The sequence below is a fragment of the Mustelus asterias genome, chromosome 1 (assembly GCF_964213995.1).
Source record: "Mustelus asterias chromosome 1, sMusAst1.hap1.1, whole genome shotgun sequence".
Lineage (NCBI taxonomy): Eukaryota > Metazoa > Chordata > Chondrichthyes > Carcharhiniformes > Triakidae > Mustelus > Mustelus asterias.
The window spans coordinates 121,730,794-121,747,206 of NC_135801.1; the positions used below are offsets into that span (position 1 = coordinate 121,730,794).

The 16,413-nt window shown below is 40.1% G+C and overlaps 1 protein-coding gene and 1 non-coding gene across 12 annotated transcripts in view; one reads left to right on the forward strand and one right to left on the reverse strand.

Annotated features, from left to right (window-relative positions):
- Nucleotides 1–16,413, forward strand: part of pcm1 (pericentriolar material 1) — a 137,966-nt gene that overhangs the window by 42,767 nt on the left and 78,786 nt on the right. For all 11 annotated transcript variants that reach the window (XM_078217892.1, XM_078217806.1, XM_078217822.1 and 8 more), the window contains 6 exons: nucleotides 1,892–2,069; nucleotides 4,154–4,263; nucleotides 5,020–5,230; nucleotides 6,929–7,127; nucleotides 9,176–9,358; nucleotides 13,362–13,546. In XM_078217892.1, coding sequence (XP_078074018.1) covers nucleotides 1,892–2,069; nucleotides 4,154–4,263; nucleotides 5,020–5,230; nucleotides 6,929–7,127; nucleotides 9,176–9,358; nucleotides 13,362–13,546 — 1,066 coding nt within the window. The remainder of the gene's footprint in view (nucleotides 1–1,891; nucleotides 2,070–4,153; nucleotides 4,264–5,019; nucleotides 5,231–6,928; nucleotides 7,128–9,175; nucleotides 9,359–13,361; nucleotides 13,547–16,413) is intronic.
- On the reverse strand, nucleotides 15,665–15,736 carry trnag-ucc (transfer RNA glycine (anticodon UCC)). Its single transcript has one exon. It is a non-coding gene; the product is annotated as a tRNA-Gly (tRNA).

Consider the following 16,413-nt stretch of genomic DNA (forward strand, 5'->3'; position numbering starts at 1 on the left):
ATGACAAATCCGTAACTTTGTGGACACAGTTGATAGCTTTTTATTCCAGATTTATTTTATTTTAAATCCTTTCCAGTTGGGAAATATAAAACCTGGTTTCTAACCCAGTAACATAACTACTCTGATGTACTTGATTTAGATTCCTAGTAGATATCTTCTGTGCCCTCTAGGCACAGTAAGGGCTTGCAATCTTAAAGTGTTGTGCCTAGATTTGAATATAATACCCCCGGTTGGGGTCCTAACATGTGTTTTATAAAGGTTTGGCATAATCTCTTTGTTCTTGTACTCTATATCTCGATTCATAAAGCCAAGGATCTCATTTTTGTTTTAACACCTTAAAAGATTCATAAACATGTACTCCCCTGGTGTCTCTCTCTTTCTGCGTCCCATTTAAAATTCTATAATTTACCTATGTATTGCCTCTTCTCAATCTTACTTCCTTAAATTTTTCAATTTCAGTTTTGAAATAAAAATGTATCCAGCATCGATTCCATGTGAGGCGGCACGGTAGCACAGTGGTTAGCACTGCTGCTTCACAGCTCCAGGGACCTGGGTTCGATTCCCGGCTTGGGTCACTGTCTGTGTGGAGTTTGCACATTCTCCTCGTGTCTGCGTGGGTTTCCTCCGGGTGCTCCGGTTTCCTTTCACAGTCCAAAGATATGCGGGTTAGGTTGATTGACCATGCTAAAATTGCCCCTTAGTGTCCTGAGATGTGTAGGTCAGAGGGATTAGTGGGTAAAATATGTAGGGATATGGGGGTAGGGCCTGGGTGGGATTGTGGTCGGTGCAGACTCGATGGGCCGAATGGCCTCTTTCTGCACTGTAGGGTTTCTATGATTCTATGATTTGAGGAAGAGTGTCAAACTTCTGCCACACTTTGTGTGAGGTGTTTGCTAATTTCACTTCTGAAAATGCTAACTTTAATTTTTTGACTGTGCTCCCAGTCCTGGACTTCCAATGAACTGAAAAAGTTTCTCCTCATCTATCCTATCTGTTCTCCATCAAACGAATGAGGTTTGTCAGGCATGGCCTATCCTTTACAAATCCATTTTGGCTGTCTCTGATCAGCTGAAAATTTTCAAGGTCTCCAATCAGCCTACTTCAGCAATTTCTTGAGAACAGTTATTTGGCAAACTGGTCAATAGTTCCCTGTCTCCTTTAAATAGTGAAGCAACATGTGATTTAATTTTGCTGACAAATCTGGTTGGCCATCTTAAATTAAAAGCATCGTTAATGTATCTAAATTACAAGGTCTCTTTGGGGACAGGTTTTAAGTTGTGTTATGAAGTTTACATGGTGATAGGTTTCTTATGTCAACAGAATGTCAGCCAATGTCATGTATTGGCAGGAATAGGCAAGTTTGTAACCATTGTCCCTCAACTTTTCCCACTGTAATCTTGGGCTACAAATAACATAGATAACATTGATGGAGGATGCTTCCTGTTGGAAAAACAAGGTCATCTAAGGGACTACAGTGGTCAGGGAAGGCACCACCACCCTCTCGAGGGTAATTAGGGTGAGACAATAAATGCTGCCCTAGCCAATGATGCCCACATCCTGTGAATGAATTTAAAAAATGTTAATTTATATCATGTGTCTCCTTTAAAATGGAGAAAGGTGCTGAAGCAGCATATCTGCCATCTGTCCTTCTTAGGTTGATGTTTAGGTGTGTTTTGTCCTCTCTTTACCCCTACTCCTCATATCTTGTCAGAAGAATCTGCAAGGTGCTGCATTTTAATATGTTCCTGTGTTCAATAGTTTAACCTGACTTCAAATTTGTAAGTGTAACCTGCAAGTTGTCAAATAAATGGATTATTGGCTGATGAATGTTTTTGATGTCTTTTCGCTTAGTTTATCTTATTAACATCATACATTTCATGTTAATTTTCAGGAAGATGATCAACAACGGAATGCAAAAGAAGAATTGGAGAATTTGAAAAAGCAACACGATCTTTTGAAAAGAATGCTGGAACAGCAAGAACAGTTGAGGGCACTTCAAGGAAGACAGGCAGCACTTCTGGCACTACAGCACAAAGCAGAACAGACTATAGTTGGAATGGATGAATCTGGTACACTAAATATTAATATACAATAGGATGCATATTCATTCTGTAGTGAAAAGTTCTATTTGATATGTTTGTGAACATGTTGTAGTAAAAGAGAGAGGAAATTTTAGCGGAGGAAAGAATATGACTCAATGATTTCAGCCAATGTTTTTTCCTGACAGAGATACTTCCTAGTCTGCATGATGTATGAATTCTACGTTATTATGTGGAGTTGTTGGACGCACTCCCTAATTTGTTTCATTCGGATGGCTCCAATGTACGTGAAGAAACAAATTAGAAAGAGAAGCTATTCCTCAAAGAGGATATAATTTGAACTACTGTTGAGAAGAAAGAGGATTTCATGTTTTCATTCCCTAGTTGCTTTGGCTCAACCTGTCATGTATCAGGCAGCAATTAGTCATCTTCTGGTGTGCTAATTTTGTTAATAAAGTTGATGGAACAAGGACAATTCAGGTTTCTTTTACGAAAGGTATCAGGATATTTTGCTGCTGTTTTATTAATCAGATTTTGTTGCTTATAACTAAATTCAGTAGATTGTGGTAACTGAGTTCGTCAAAATTTTCTTTTCCGATATCATAAGCTTTTAACTGAGTCACCTCTATCCCTTAGAGTTCTGTCTCAGTGCAATGATGGTGAAAAATCAATTGTAACAAGGGAACTGGAAATTGTGGAAATTGACTACATTGGACTGCAACGGGTAGTGGGGGTCTGGGAGGAGAAGAGAGAGGAGAGGATGTGTGTGTTTTTTAGATGAATAAGTGATCTAATTGAAGCATAATATTTTTAAGGGGATTTACGGGATGGATGCTGGAAGGATATTTCTCCTGGCTGGGGAGTCCAGAATTAGGCATCACATTCTCAAAATAGGGGGTTGGCTATTTGGGATTTGAGATGAGGAGAAATTTCTTCACTCGGAGGGTAGTGAATTTTTGGAATTCTGTACCCCAGAGAGCTGTGAATACTCATTTGTTGATGTATTCAAGACAAAAGCGAGTAGATTTTTGGGTCTTAGGAATTGAGAGATAGTGTGAGCAAGTGGAGTTGAAGTATGGGATCAGCCATCATATTGAATGGCAGAGTAGGCTTGCAAGGCTGAATAGCCTACTTCTCCTATTTCTTATGCTGTTACAGGATGGAGTTGACCCCTCACATTTTATAACAATACTGAATCCAGGGCAGAATATAGCATACCAGCGAAAAGGAGTTAGGCAATTTGTTAGGAATTCATTTTGCCATTCTGATTAAAATATGGGAAGGTAGGTTTCTTGTTATTAGTGTTGTGATTGTGTTGTGCTTTGATTGTTTTTGATACCTACTTGACATTTCGATCAATTTGCTGGAACTTCACATTACATTAACACCTTGAAACATGAGATTTCTGACAATTGTTTTTATAAGTACAAAACACAGACATCACTATGGTGCAGTGCTGTGTCCTATTAAATTGTATTGTTATGTATTGTCTTAATTGCCCCACACAGACACTCATAAAGGAGAGGAAAAATCTTTACGATCCATTGAGGTTTCCCTAACCTTGCATTGGTGTCACCCCAACTGCACAATTTCTTGGGAAAGTAAAAGATAAAAAATGACTCTAACATAATTGAGTGAAACTTGAGTGACGTCCACAAGAGTATATCGTTCCAGATAAATATAGCAACTTGTCCTCCAGCTAAATTATCCTGTTCAGCCAGAACATTGTCAACTTTATTTTAAAACGATTGCAGTAAGCTGTACCAACTACATGTTTTGATTAATGCAAAATACAGCGGATGCTGTATGTTTTGATTGTTTGCTCTAAAGGATAATAACTGAAAAAACAAAATTGCTAAGGAATTCCTTTCAAACAGGAGCAAACAGTGTTTCATCTGAAACCTGATTTGGTAGGTTGCATGGCCTCCTGCCCTGTAATATTTTTGTGAAAAGGGCAGGTGGTTCACTAAACTTTATGTTGTATAGCAGTTAGTATCATGTACTGAAAATCCACGTAAATTAGAACAATGTTTTATTGTGGGACAAACTTCATTGCAAAACCCTTAAATGTATTTTGGTTGCAAAAATAATGTTTTTTTTCTTGTCCCCAATAGTTGTAACTGAGACGACTGGTAGTGTTTCGGGACTAAGTATAACGTCTGAACTCAATGAAGAACTAAATGATTTGATCCAGCGATTCCATAACCAACTCCAGAACTCCCAGGTATAGAATCTCGTTATAAAGAATTGTCATTGCCAGAAATATGAGCCCTTTTTTAAAATAGTTGTAGTCTGCTTTATCGTATATTCTTCATTTAATCAAATAGAATGGGAGAGGAGGGGCTTGGTGTGGGGGCAGGTGGGGAAGGAGGCTGGATGTTGGTTGTGGTGGAGAGGGATGAGGAACAGATGGATGAGCAACAGAAGGGCAGAACAAGTTACAGAAGCTGAACAGAGGAAGAGTGAGACACCAGAAGGAACGGGGATAAGTGGGAAGACAAGGATGGAAAGCAAGGTGGAAGGGGAAGTGTTGCCAAAGTTGGATCAGGAGGTGAAAGAAGGCAGATGGTGATGGGGAGTGATGATGTGCCATTTTGACTCCCCTTGGGGCTATCCTCTTGGTCCCTGCATTGTGTACTTCCACCCTCGGACCCATCCCTTGTCCTCCTCCTTTCATTCATTCATTCATTCCTTTGTCCTCATCTAGCAGTACTGGGGCTACAAGTAAACCCTCTTCCCACCACTCCACGGAACCATGCTAGTGCTCCTTTGTAATGAGTTGTATTTTAGAACTCAGCCTAAAGGGTTTTTATGGTGAGTAGTCGAAGACGTGAGGGAATCTATAATATTTCATTTTAAGCTGCATATCCTGCTTGTGGAGTAAACATTCCAAAATCTTCATGAAAAAAAACATGTACAGTTTTTGGTGAAATTATGAATCTGTTATTCATTCTAGTTATGTGTATTTTTACAATTGCAGTCAGTTCCTGACAACAGGAGACGGGCAGAAAGTCTGTCACTGACACAAGAGGTTTCCAGGAGTAGAGGTTCCTCAACTTCAGAACATTTGTCAGAACAAAAAGTCCAGCTGGTTAATAAACTAAAGGTTTTGCAAGGCAAGAAGGAGAGAATGGATAAACTGCTTGATGAGTTGCATACACTCAGAGACCAGCATGTTAACAACAGTTCCAGTAAGTGCCAAGATTGTCATTTAGATAATATGATAAATCCAAGTTTGACTCAGTATAATAAAAATGTGTTTGTCTGGAGTTGTTTTACATGTAAATTTTGGAATTTGCACACTCGATCCTAAGCTTTATAAATAGGGCCTGATTTTACCATTTTCATTCTAAATGCTGAATCTGGGCGTAATGCAGATTCGACTTAGAAATCTGCTTTCAGGCGCCCCCATACGCACTCAGCCTGAAATAAAAATCGGTGGTAAAGGGGGAAATGCTGATCAAGTTGGGAGGGCAGTTCATTAATTCAATTTAAATGCATGCAAATACATTTAAATCACCGTTGCGCCCGTTTCAGGCATGAATCGGACCGCCGCCATTCCTGGGTTTCGGTAAAGTGGCAATCTGCGTGGATCGCGTTAATGGCCTCACATCCAACTTTACCACATTTCGGGCGTGACGCAATGGTAAAATCAGGCCCATAGAGTACAAAAGCAAGAAAGTTATGGTGAACCTTTGTTAAACATTGGTTCAACCTTAGCTAAAGATTTGCATCCAGTTCTGAGCACCACACTTTGGGCAGGGTATGCAGGCTATGGAGCGGGTGTGGAAAAGATGAAGGAAAATGGTTCCAGGAACGAAGATCTTCAGTTATGTGGGTAGATTGGAGAAAGGTCCTTCTTTGAGCAGGTTATGAGGAGATTTGATAGGTGTTCAGAATCCTAAAGGATGCAACCAGAGCAGATATGGGAAAACTGTTCCATTGCCAAGACAGTAAGAAGTTTAACAACACCAGGTTAAAATCCAACAGGTTTATTTGGTAGCAAAAGCCACAAGCTTTCAGAGCCTTAAGCTCCTTCTTCAGGTGAGTGGGAATTCTGTTCACAAACAGGGCATATAAAGACACAAACTCAATTTACATGAATAATGGTTGGAATGCGAATACTTACAGCTTATCAAGTCTTTAAGATACAAACAATGTGAGTGGAGAGAGCATTCCACACCATTGCCAAGAACCAGAGGGAGCAGATTTAAAGTGATTGGCAAAAGCAGCAGGAGGGAAAAAAAATAATGCAGTAAGTGGTTATGATTTGGAATGAGTGTGTGGTAGAGACAGATTTAGTTGTGACATTCCAAAGGGAATTGTTCAGCACCCAAAAGAGGAAATGTGTTGCAGGGTAAAAGGTGAATAGTAGGATTAACTAAATTGCTCAGGAGAGAGTTGACATGGACTCCAAGGGCAGAATGTCTTCTTTCTGTGCTAAAACCATTCTGATTGTTCATAAATGGAATTAATTCATCAGATTGGCTGGAAAAATATATATCTTACATTTTTCCACATTCAAGGTGCTACATAAATTGTTGTTGAAAGTGATTTAGACTGATAGAAAGATAATGCAGTAGAAATGTTTAGCACCTGGGAGAGCACAATGTGTTAAGTGTATGTTTTAATGAGTTTATTGCTTCAATAGCTTGGTTATTATATCAATGTTGAACTTTCAACTCTTGATTAATGGGTGAATAATGGTTATTTTTTCCTTGACGGTGCAAAAGAGCTCGGCATTTACTGAATATTTACGTTTTATTCATTAAAGTTTTAGTTTGTGAGATTATATCATTGCACCTTAATGATAAAATTGGTTGGTTAATGTACAGACAGACCTGCTGACTAAGGTAGTGACGAGCCTAAATTTTGGTCTTGTTTTCCAGTTTCTTCCAGCGCTCCTGGTGTGTCTTGCTCATCTCACAAGAGCGATCAAAGGAGTTCTGTTTCTGCACCAACAGAAGCTGATGCTGCAATCAACAGGGAACCTAGCAGCTTGGCCTCCTCAGCATGCATTTTGGATTCTGTACCCTCACAGCATGAGAATGATGCAGAAGATAATGCTAATCCAAGGAAGAAATTAAGGTAAGATTAAAAACCAATTGTATCTTCCTCAGTTTATTGTCTACCTCCTCTTTAGATTTCCCTACATCATATATCAATTACAGTTGAGAAATTGTTTATTCAGACTGCCCCCATGCATTTATCTGCAGTACTGTGGAACGCCTTGGAAATGTAGATGAACAGCAATCCATTGATTACCCTCAAATTTATTATCCCTTCTCTAAAACCAACATGTTGGCATTTAGATTCTCCTCCTACAATTTAGAGCTGAGATTAGAACGCAAGTAGAAAAGCTCTTTTAGTTACACCTTTTACTGCGCTATTGTGCCAACATAGTAAATGCTGTTTTAAATTATTTGAAACTTGCTCGGAACTGCAGTCTTTACTGGCATTTGAGAAGAAATAAATGTGAGCAAAAAAACAGTGATTGGCAACGGAAACTGGGTCACTGTCTGTGTGGAGTTTGCACATTCTTCCATTGTGTGGGTTTCCTCCGGGTGCTCCGGTTTCCTCCCACAGTCCAAAGATGTGTGGGTTAGGTTGATTGGCCATGCTAAATTGCCTCTTAGTGTCGGGGGGACTGGCAGGGTAACTATGTGGGGTTAACTGGGTTAGGGCCTGGGTGGGAATGTTGTCAGTGCAGGCTCGATGGGCCGAATGGCCTCCTGCATTGTCGGGATTCTAAGATTCTATTTAACTTGAGTGGATTTCATGGTTAAGTTCTATGGTCTGTTCATTGAGCGCATAACCTAAAGACATATTTTGGTATTGTTAGGGTCCAGATCAAAAACTCCCAAGGTATGTTCTGAAGTTAGCCTAGATCCCAACTTTTTTTGATTTTGTCATAAGATGTTTTGATTTGATTGATCCACTGGGAACCTTTTATTAAAACAAGCTTTATTTTGTCACAAAGCTAAAATATAACAAAAAGAATTAGCATAACTTCTGCTAATTGAAATACTTAAACATGACAAGGTATAATTCTTAACCACTAGCTATCACTTTAGTTCCAATTTAAGCAACAGACATACATCATCCTTCAGAACCAGTTAGCACCAAAAACAGATTTGCTCACGTGGATGCTAGATTTCCAGCTTTTTAATACCTCAGGACAGAGATCCAGAAATACACCTGTCTTTTGACTAATACGGCGGTCTCCAAAGAAAGATCCAACTTCAAGCAACAGAACTCCAGAGAAAGAGACCTATTTTCTGGCAGATCCCAGCTTCCAATCTCCAGAGAGAGAAAGAGCTACTTCTCTGTACAGCTCTCAAACAGGAACTGAACTTAGCTTTTCTCTGTGAGCCTAGGCTTGCCCAATCGCATGACCTTTCCTGTCAAAACCCTAATCAAACCCCTCTCTGAAAAACCCCAGGGTAAAAAACTAACCATGCATTAGTCCAGATTAAAACAAACATTCTAGCAGTTGAGATCCATTATGCTCCTACAGTAACAACAGGGGATACCGGTTATAGACACAGTGGCACCAATACATAGAAGGGACTGCTTTAAAAAAAACCTGCATCAGAAACATAACACAAATACATTTCTTAAAGGCACAGTATTAATTTATATGGCAGTCAGAAGAATATTGGTAAAGTTTGAGTGAACTGGTAAAACTGCGCTGAAATACTCCTCAAAATTTATCAGAGTAATCAGTATTGAATTGCTCACAATGATTTTTTTTTTGTCATGTGTGATTAATTATGCAAGCTTTTTCCTCCTAATTTTCTCCCCTCTTGCTGTGAAGACGTTGACTGGTTATGAAGCTAAGATTGCACAGCTGACAGGACTCTAGAATCCCATTCATTAACTATTGCTAGTCGATGAGCCTGGTCTACGGTCTGCTTTTAATTATCAGGGGTCTTTCGTACAACTCGTCTTCAATTTAAATGTGAGGTTATGGCCTTCAGCAAGACTAGCTTGATGGCCTGTTGATAGTTTCATGAGCTTATCAGTGAAGATTCTCTTGATTTAGTTTGGATTTTTCATTCCAAGCTAAAGTTTTAATAATTCATTTTATTCTGAAACAAAAATATGCCATATAAAATGTATAAAACTTCTTTTAGGAAACTCGAGGAAGTTCACAAGAGGCTAAATGAATTGCGTGAATTGATTGATTACTATCAGCAGACTTCAGATATGATGACTGATGCTGTTAATGAACATACAAAAGAGGATGATGATGAGACTGAGGAAGAATCCTTGTACTACTCTGATCAGGGGAATCCAGAAACAGTCACAAACATCAGGTGGGGAAAAAATAAGCTTTGGAGTAAATGTTTCTGCTTACTAAAGTATCTTGAGGGAATGGGAAAGGAAAATTATTACACTTAGGTTGGCGTGGATTTATTAATAAAATGTAGGGTTGAGATGAGAAAACATTGTTCTTTACAATATTAGCATTGCTATTAATTTGGACGAGCTAGTATGTTTTGTCAAACTTTTACTTCATGCCTGGCTCTGCTGGACCTCACCTGGTTGTGTTTCCTGACGATGGGTGCTGCAAATGGCAGTGTATAATTTACCAATTCTGTTGCTCCTTACCTTAATAAACTCAATGTTAATAAAATCATTTTTAATGACATGGTCTTTTGAGGCCATGCCTGTGAGACTCTTATTTGAATGTGCATTTGAATCTGAAGATCATCAATCACTGATCAAAAGCAAATAACTAGTTATTGGATACTTAGAATGATCCATCTTTATTTAAGCTTCATTGATTTCCTTTTCTTTTAACAAAATTAATCATTTATTCACTGCTTGCTTGAAATACTACAATTATTTTGATGTCTTTTTTATCCTTTCGAGGATGTGGGAGTTGTTGGTTAGGTCAATTTTTGGCAACTTTATAAATCTGTTCCTTTTACCTAATACAATCTTTAACTTGTTCGCCCCCGTTTGATCACTTTTCCTGTTAGGTTTTTGTGTATCTCAAAGGAATGTATATTTGTTACGAACCATATGTTAATTCTTTAAATGATAGCCATTGTCGATCTATGGTCATACCTTTTAATGTAGTTTCCCAATCTTCATAGTCAACTTTCCCCTCCTACCCTTGTAGTTTGTTTTGACTTAAGACTCCAGTTTCGTATGAAGTAACATAATTTTAAAACTTAATGCAAAATTCCATCATATGATGGTCACTCTTCTCTCAGGGCTTCTTTTATAACCAGATTACTAATTAGCCCTTTCTGATTGCACAATACTAGATCTAAAATTACCACGTCTCCTGCCAACGCAAAATGCCCATCGGCACATGTGTCCTTGTCTGTGCAATTGTTACTCTGCTCAGTCAGAAAGCTGTTAATGTCTTGATTAATCACAGAATATAATTCTGGTACAACATGGTGGGCCATAATACATTTATTATTGAGCAAATGGGACAGACCTGGTTCAAAATCTATAACATTTAAATATGAATGTTAATAGTATAATTGAATTCAATTTGAAAAGGAGAAATTTTTGAAAAGGCATTAGTGTAATTGCAAACAACCTGTCAGGGTGACTGAATTGAACATCTAAATATACCGATGCTGCAGCGCCCACTCCAGGTTCTAAAACTTTGTTTTATCTGGTGAGGTTGAAATGGGTCAAAGATGTTGTAGCTTTCTTTTTCACAGATTCAGGATGAGAGTCTGTAACACGGTAAACATGGTAGAGACACCTGAGAACTGCACATATATGGTTCTGGCAGCAAATGTAGCCAACTAAAATAACCTGTCCTCAAATTGGCTCCTCAACATACAGTTCGAGAAAACCATTCCAGCAATTTGCTCTCCACAGTCTTGGTGCTAATTAGGTTTACACATTTGATATGTAGATTGAAGTCCCCCAATTTATCATTGTATTGCTATATTACCTTTGTTACATGCACCTCTATTTTCCTAGTTTCTATTGTTCTCTACATTACCACCACTAGTCGCCTATAAACAACTCCCACCAATATTTGCTGTTCCTTGCTATTTCTTAATTCCCTCTTAACTGATTCTACATTTTGATCACCTGATCTATGATCCTCTCTCACCAATGTACTGATCTCATCCTTTTTTAACAGTACCACCGTGCCTCCTTTTTTTTGCCTGTCTTCCTAACTGTTAAATGGCTTTGAATATTCAGTCACCCTGCAGCCATGTCTCCATAATGGCAGTTTGATTGTACCCACTTACCTCCATAATGTTGTGAATCTGTCAGTGAAGGAGAGCAGGTGCTAGAGATGATGGATTGGGGAACCAGAGTGCCAGAGAGGGAACAGTATCTTCAGAAAGCTTAACGCAGAAGGAAGGACAAATATTTACAATGGAAAAGGCAAGATAACTTGCCTAATGCAGAGGCTGGTGGGGTGTGAAGTGAGGTCAAGGTGAACCTTGTCACAGCCTTTGGAGGGTGAATAAGAGCTGGCAATTAGGGAGAGGAATGGATTTGGTTGAGGGCTTGATATACTCTATCTAGGAACCTTGGTTGATGTGAAAGGTGTTGTCTTCCGAGCAGGTATTCCAGAGATGGAGTCACTTTGAGAACCATTCCCCTAGATTAGATATTTATGCATGTCAGTACATTATTTAAGAATGATGACAGAGGGAAACAGTGAATAACAGGCAAGTTAGCATAACATTTGTTGCTGGAATCCATAACAAACATGGCTGAACGCATTGAGTTTTCAACTGATCAAAGTCAGCCCGTGTGGATTATTTTTTATTTGTTCAGGGGATGTGGATGCTGCTGGCAAGGCCAACATTTGGAGCCCATCACTAATTGCATTTAAGAAAATAATCAACAAGGCCAGTGGAATGCTGATGTTTTTATCTCGAGGAATAGAATGAAAGGGGTTAGAAATCATGCTTCAGCTATACGTACCATTGTTCAGACCAGACCTGGAGTATGGTGATGAGTTCTGGGCAGCACATCTTAAGAAGAAAATACTGACTGTGGAGGGAGAGTTGCTTTGCTTTACCAGAATGATACCCGCACTCTAAAGATTAGGTTGTGCGAAGTGATTACACAAGGGTTGCGTTCCCTGGAATTTAGAAGATCACGGAGTCATTTGATTGAAGTTTTCAAGTTATTAAGGAGACCAGAGAGGGTAGATTGGGAGAACCTATTTCCACTATTTGGGGATTTGGGACTGGGAGAGATATCATCAAAAACATTGGAGCCAGAGCTTTCAGGAGTGAAATTAGTAAACACTTCTTCATGCAAGTGCTGTAGGAGTTTGAAACTTGCCAAATCAGTTGTTAATTGATAGTTCAGGTTTTTGTTATCTAAAGTTATTACGGAATACCAGGCAAAGGTAGAAACGTGGAGCTGTTTTGTTATTAGCCATGATCTCATTGAATTGTGGAACATGTTTGAAAGTGAAAATGACCTATTCCCATTCCTGTATTGTCATGGTGAGAAGTGACGTTATTGAGGAATTGTAGGTCTATCTTGAAAACGAGGTCAGAAAACTCGAATCTGTTCACGTCAGATGTAGCTGGGTAAAGACAGGATAACAGAGTTAAAAATGAAGGTAGGAGTAAGCTCACCAAGGCCAGAGTAGGTGGAAATAGTTGATAAATTGAAGTCTGGTGGGAAGATCTCCAGAGGAGGTTACTAATGGTCTAGGAAATGAAGGCTTATTGTTCAGTCGTGGAGTCTTGGCTCAGAGGCAAGCAGGAGATGTGAGAATTAGCATGGAACTATGCAAGTTTATGGTCTTGCTCCCATGGAACAACTTTAACTCCCTTTGTTAGCAGATTTAATGGTGTCAGTTGAGAGGAGATGGATTCAAAAAGTGGAGAGACTAATATTGCTGATACCCTGCTAACTGTTCTTAAAAAGATGGTGAATTTCGGTGAATTAGTATCCTAAACGTGGACAAAAGGGGCAGAGGTGCGTAAGGAAGCCTTTTGACCAAAATAAATCTTTTGACATTCATTGTTGGAAATTAGCAACAAAAAAATGAGTGCTAATGGTTTGAAGAAAGCATCATTGCTTGAAGGATTCTTCATTTATGAAGTTTGAACAATTTTACACAATTTCATTTAATGCCTAACAACCTGTTTTCAGAAGTGAGTGGAATTATTGGTTGGAAAAGTAAATATCTAATATATATTTTTCAGCAGTTTTGGAAACCAGTGATTTGTTTCTGTGGGTAGGTTTATAGATTTTGGTTGGAGCTTAACTAAATATTTGAATAAAGGTGTTATTATAAAAATGATATTTAAAGCAATGCTTACATTTATATTTAACAGTTATTATGTGTCATTCCCATAGAAATCCACAAAGGTGTAACTGGACAGATATCAGTAGTGCTTCCAGGATGGTGGCACTAAATGGAACCAGTAGCCGTAATGGGAGACTGCTGAACACAGACTGTGAAATCAACAATAGGCCGACAAATCTACAAGCATCGAATGTGCCAGTTCCATCAGATGAACCTCAAATAAGCTACGTTGAGTGTAAGATCAATAGTTAAGCAAACTATATAATGACTAATCATTACCTGTGTGAAGAGGTCAATACTCAGATAAGTGTTTTTTCCTGTATACCTCCAACATCCATCAATAACATGCCAGGTTACTGCAAATTACATTTTATTATTGCAAATTTTGAAGTGCATAGTGTCAAAACATGGTTAGTAAGTTTGCAGATGACAATAAGATTGGTGGCATCGTGGACAGTGAAGAAAGTTATCTCCAATTGCAACAGGATCTTGATCAATTGGGCCAGTGGGCTGACAAATGGCAGATGGAGTTTAATTTAGACAAATGCAAGGTGAAGCATTTTGGTAGATTGAACCAGGGCAGGACTTGCTCAGTTAATGGTAGGGCGTTAGGGAGAGTTACAAAACAAAGCGATCATGGGGTACACGTTCATAGCTCTTTGAAAGTGGAGTCACAGGTGGACAGAGTGGTGAAGAAGGCATTCGGCATGCTTGGTTTCATCGGTCAGAACATTGAATACAAGAGTTGGAATGTCTTGTTGAAGTTGTACAAGACATTGGTAAGGCCACATTTGGAATACTGTGTGCAATTCTGGTCACCCTATTATAGAAAGGATATTATTAAACTAGAAAGAGTGCAGAAAAGATTTACTAGAATACTACCGGGACTTGATGGATTGAGTTATAAGGAGAGGCTGGACTTTTTTCTCTGGAGCATAGGAGGCTGAGGGGTGATCTTATAGAGGTCTATAAAATAATGAGGAGCACAGATCAGCTAGATAGTCAATATCTTTTCCCAAAGTTAGGGGAGTCTAAAACTAGAGGGCATAGGTTTAAGGTGAGAGGGGAGAGATACAAAAGTGTCCAGAGGGGCAATTTTTTCACACAGAGGGTGGGAGTGTCTGGAACAAGCTGCCAGAGGTAGTCGTAGAGGCGGGTACAATTTTAGCTTTTAAAAAGCTTTTAGATAGTTACATGGGTACGATGGGTATAGAGGGATATGGGCCAAATGTGGGCAATTGGGATTAGCTTAGGGGTTTTAAAAAAGAATGGGCGGCTTGGACAAGTTGGGCTGAAGGGTCTGTTTCCATGCTATAAACCTCTATGACTCTAATCTCTTAATGTGCTCTGGATGCATAGAAATGCCTTTTTTTTTCTTTCTCGTACTTCCAGGTACCATCTGAGACCTGCATTGAGATGTAGTTGGATCCTCATGCTTTGCAAAAGGTTCATGGCATTGAGATGGTGAATGTCCCAGGCCTGGCACAGAACCACAGATGGTTGCAATTTTAAAGCCTGGTGTTGGCTCCCATTTTACACTGGGGTGATGTTCTGATGGGAAAGAATTGGCATGTACTGCTGTTGTGAGAGATCGCAGTGCCAGCCAAGTAGATTCTAGCTGATGTTTTTCTTCTAATCAGTTGCCACCAGAGCAGCAATTCTATCAGGTCATGAAAACTCAGTGATGGTTGATGCTGTGGACTGGAATTCACTCTGAATGCTTCATTCAATTCTGACCCATAATTGCCCCAGAGCTGCTTGGGCAGTAAGATCATACAGTTTTTTATGTCATAGAATGCGTCCATTTGACCCATTGAGTCTATACTGGCTTTCAACAGAGCAAGGCAGTCCGACCCATTGCCTCCCACTTGATTCCTCCATCGCCATAAGAGGCACCAAATGCTCTTGGCTGCTAATAGAGTCATTGGGCCCTATTTTACCATTCTGATTCTAAGTGCCGGGCAGGCTTGAAACTGGGAGTGTTTCAGATCCGACTTTTAGACCCATTCATCATAGAAACCCTACAGTACAGAAAGAGGCCATTCGGCCCATCGAGTCTGCACCGACCACAACCCCACCCAGGCCCTACCCCCCATATCCCTACATATTTTACCCTCTAATCTACGCATCCCAGGACACTAAGGGGCAATTTTAGCATGGCCAATCAACCTAACCTGCACATCTTTGGACTGTGGGAGGAAACCGGAGCACCCGGAGGAAACCCACGCAGACACGAGGAGAATGTGCAAACTCCACACAGACAGTGACCCAAGCCGTGAATCGAACCCAGGTCCCTGGAGCTGTGAAGTAGCAGTGCTAACCACTGTGCTACCGTCCGCCCCAAAAGCACCTTTGCGATGGCCGGGAATCGAACCCGGGTCAACTGCTTGGAAGGCAGCTATGCTCACCACTATACCACCACCGCAGTGATTCTGAGGTGCCTCCGTACACACTCTGCCTGCAAAAATATCAACGATTCCAAATTGCGCTGCAGAAGCCTGTGGGCGAGGCTAAACATTGCAGGTCCGATCGGCGCCTCCAACTGCGCATGCGCAGAAAAAAAATGATAGAATGCTGCTCCCCTGCCACATCTCTCCCAGGCCGGATAATGCCTCCCCCTGGCCCCACAGACATTGCCTCATCCCCACAACATTACTGACCCCCTTTATCTCCCCGCCACCAAGATTGATCACAGCCTCCCCCCCCCCCCCAAATCCTCAGGCAGCGTGGCAGCGGACCCCCCCCCTCCCAAACCACCACCGATCTCGAGCAGAGAGCTGTCGAAGACACTAGGCACCTACCTCCTCTACACCTGAGAGCTCCACTTATCAGCCATTGCACATCCTTGAGAATTAACTTCAGAGCATGAACGTGCTTGTGATGTTTTTCAAACACTTTTCTTTGCGTGGGATTAGTGTGAGTTCTGTATCCCATTACTGCAAAGCCATTGACAAACTTCTTGGTCCCTGTTTGGAAGATGACTTAACCATTCCTAATTGTCTAGTTCCCTTATATTCTGAATTGTCCAGTGCCACATCCTCCTGAGCACCATTTAATTTCCCTGGGTAAAAGTATTTGAACTAGCAATGGGAGTGAGACAAG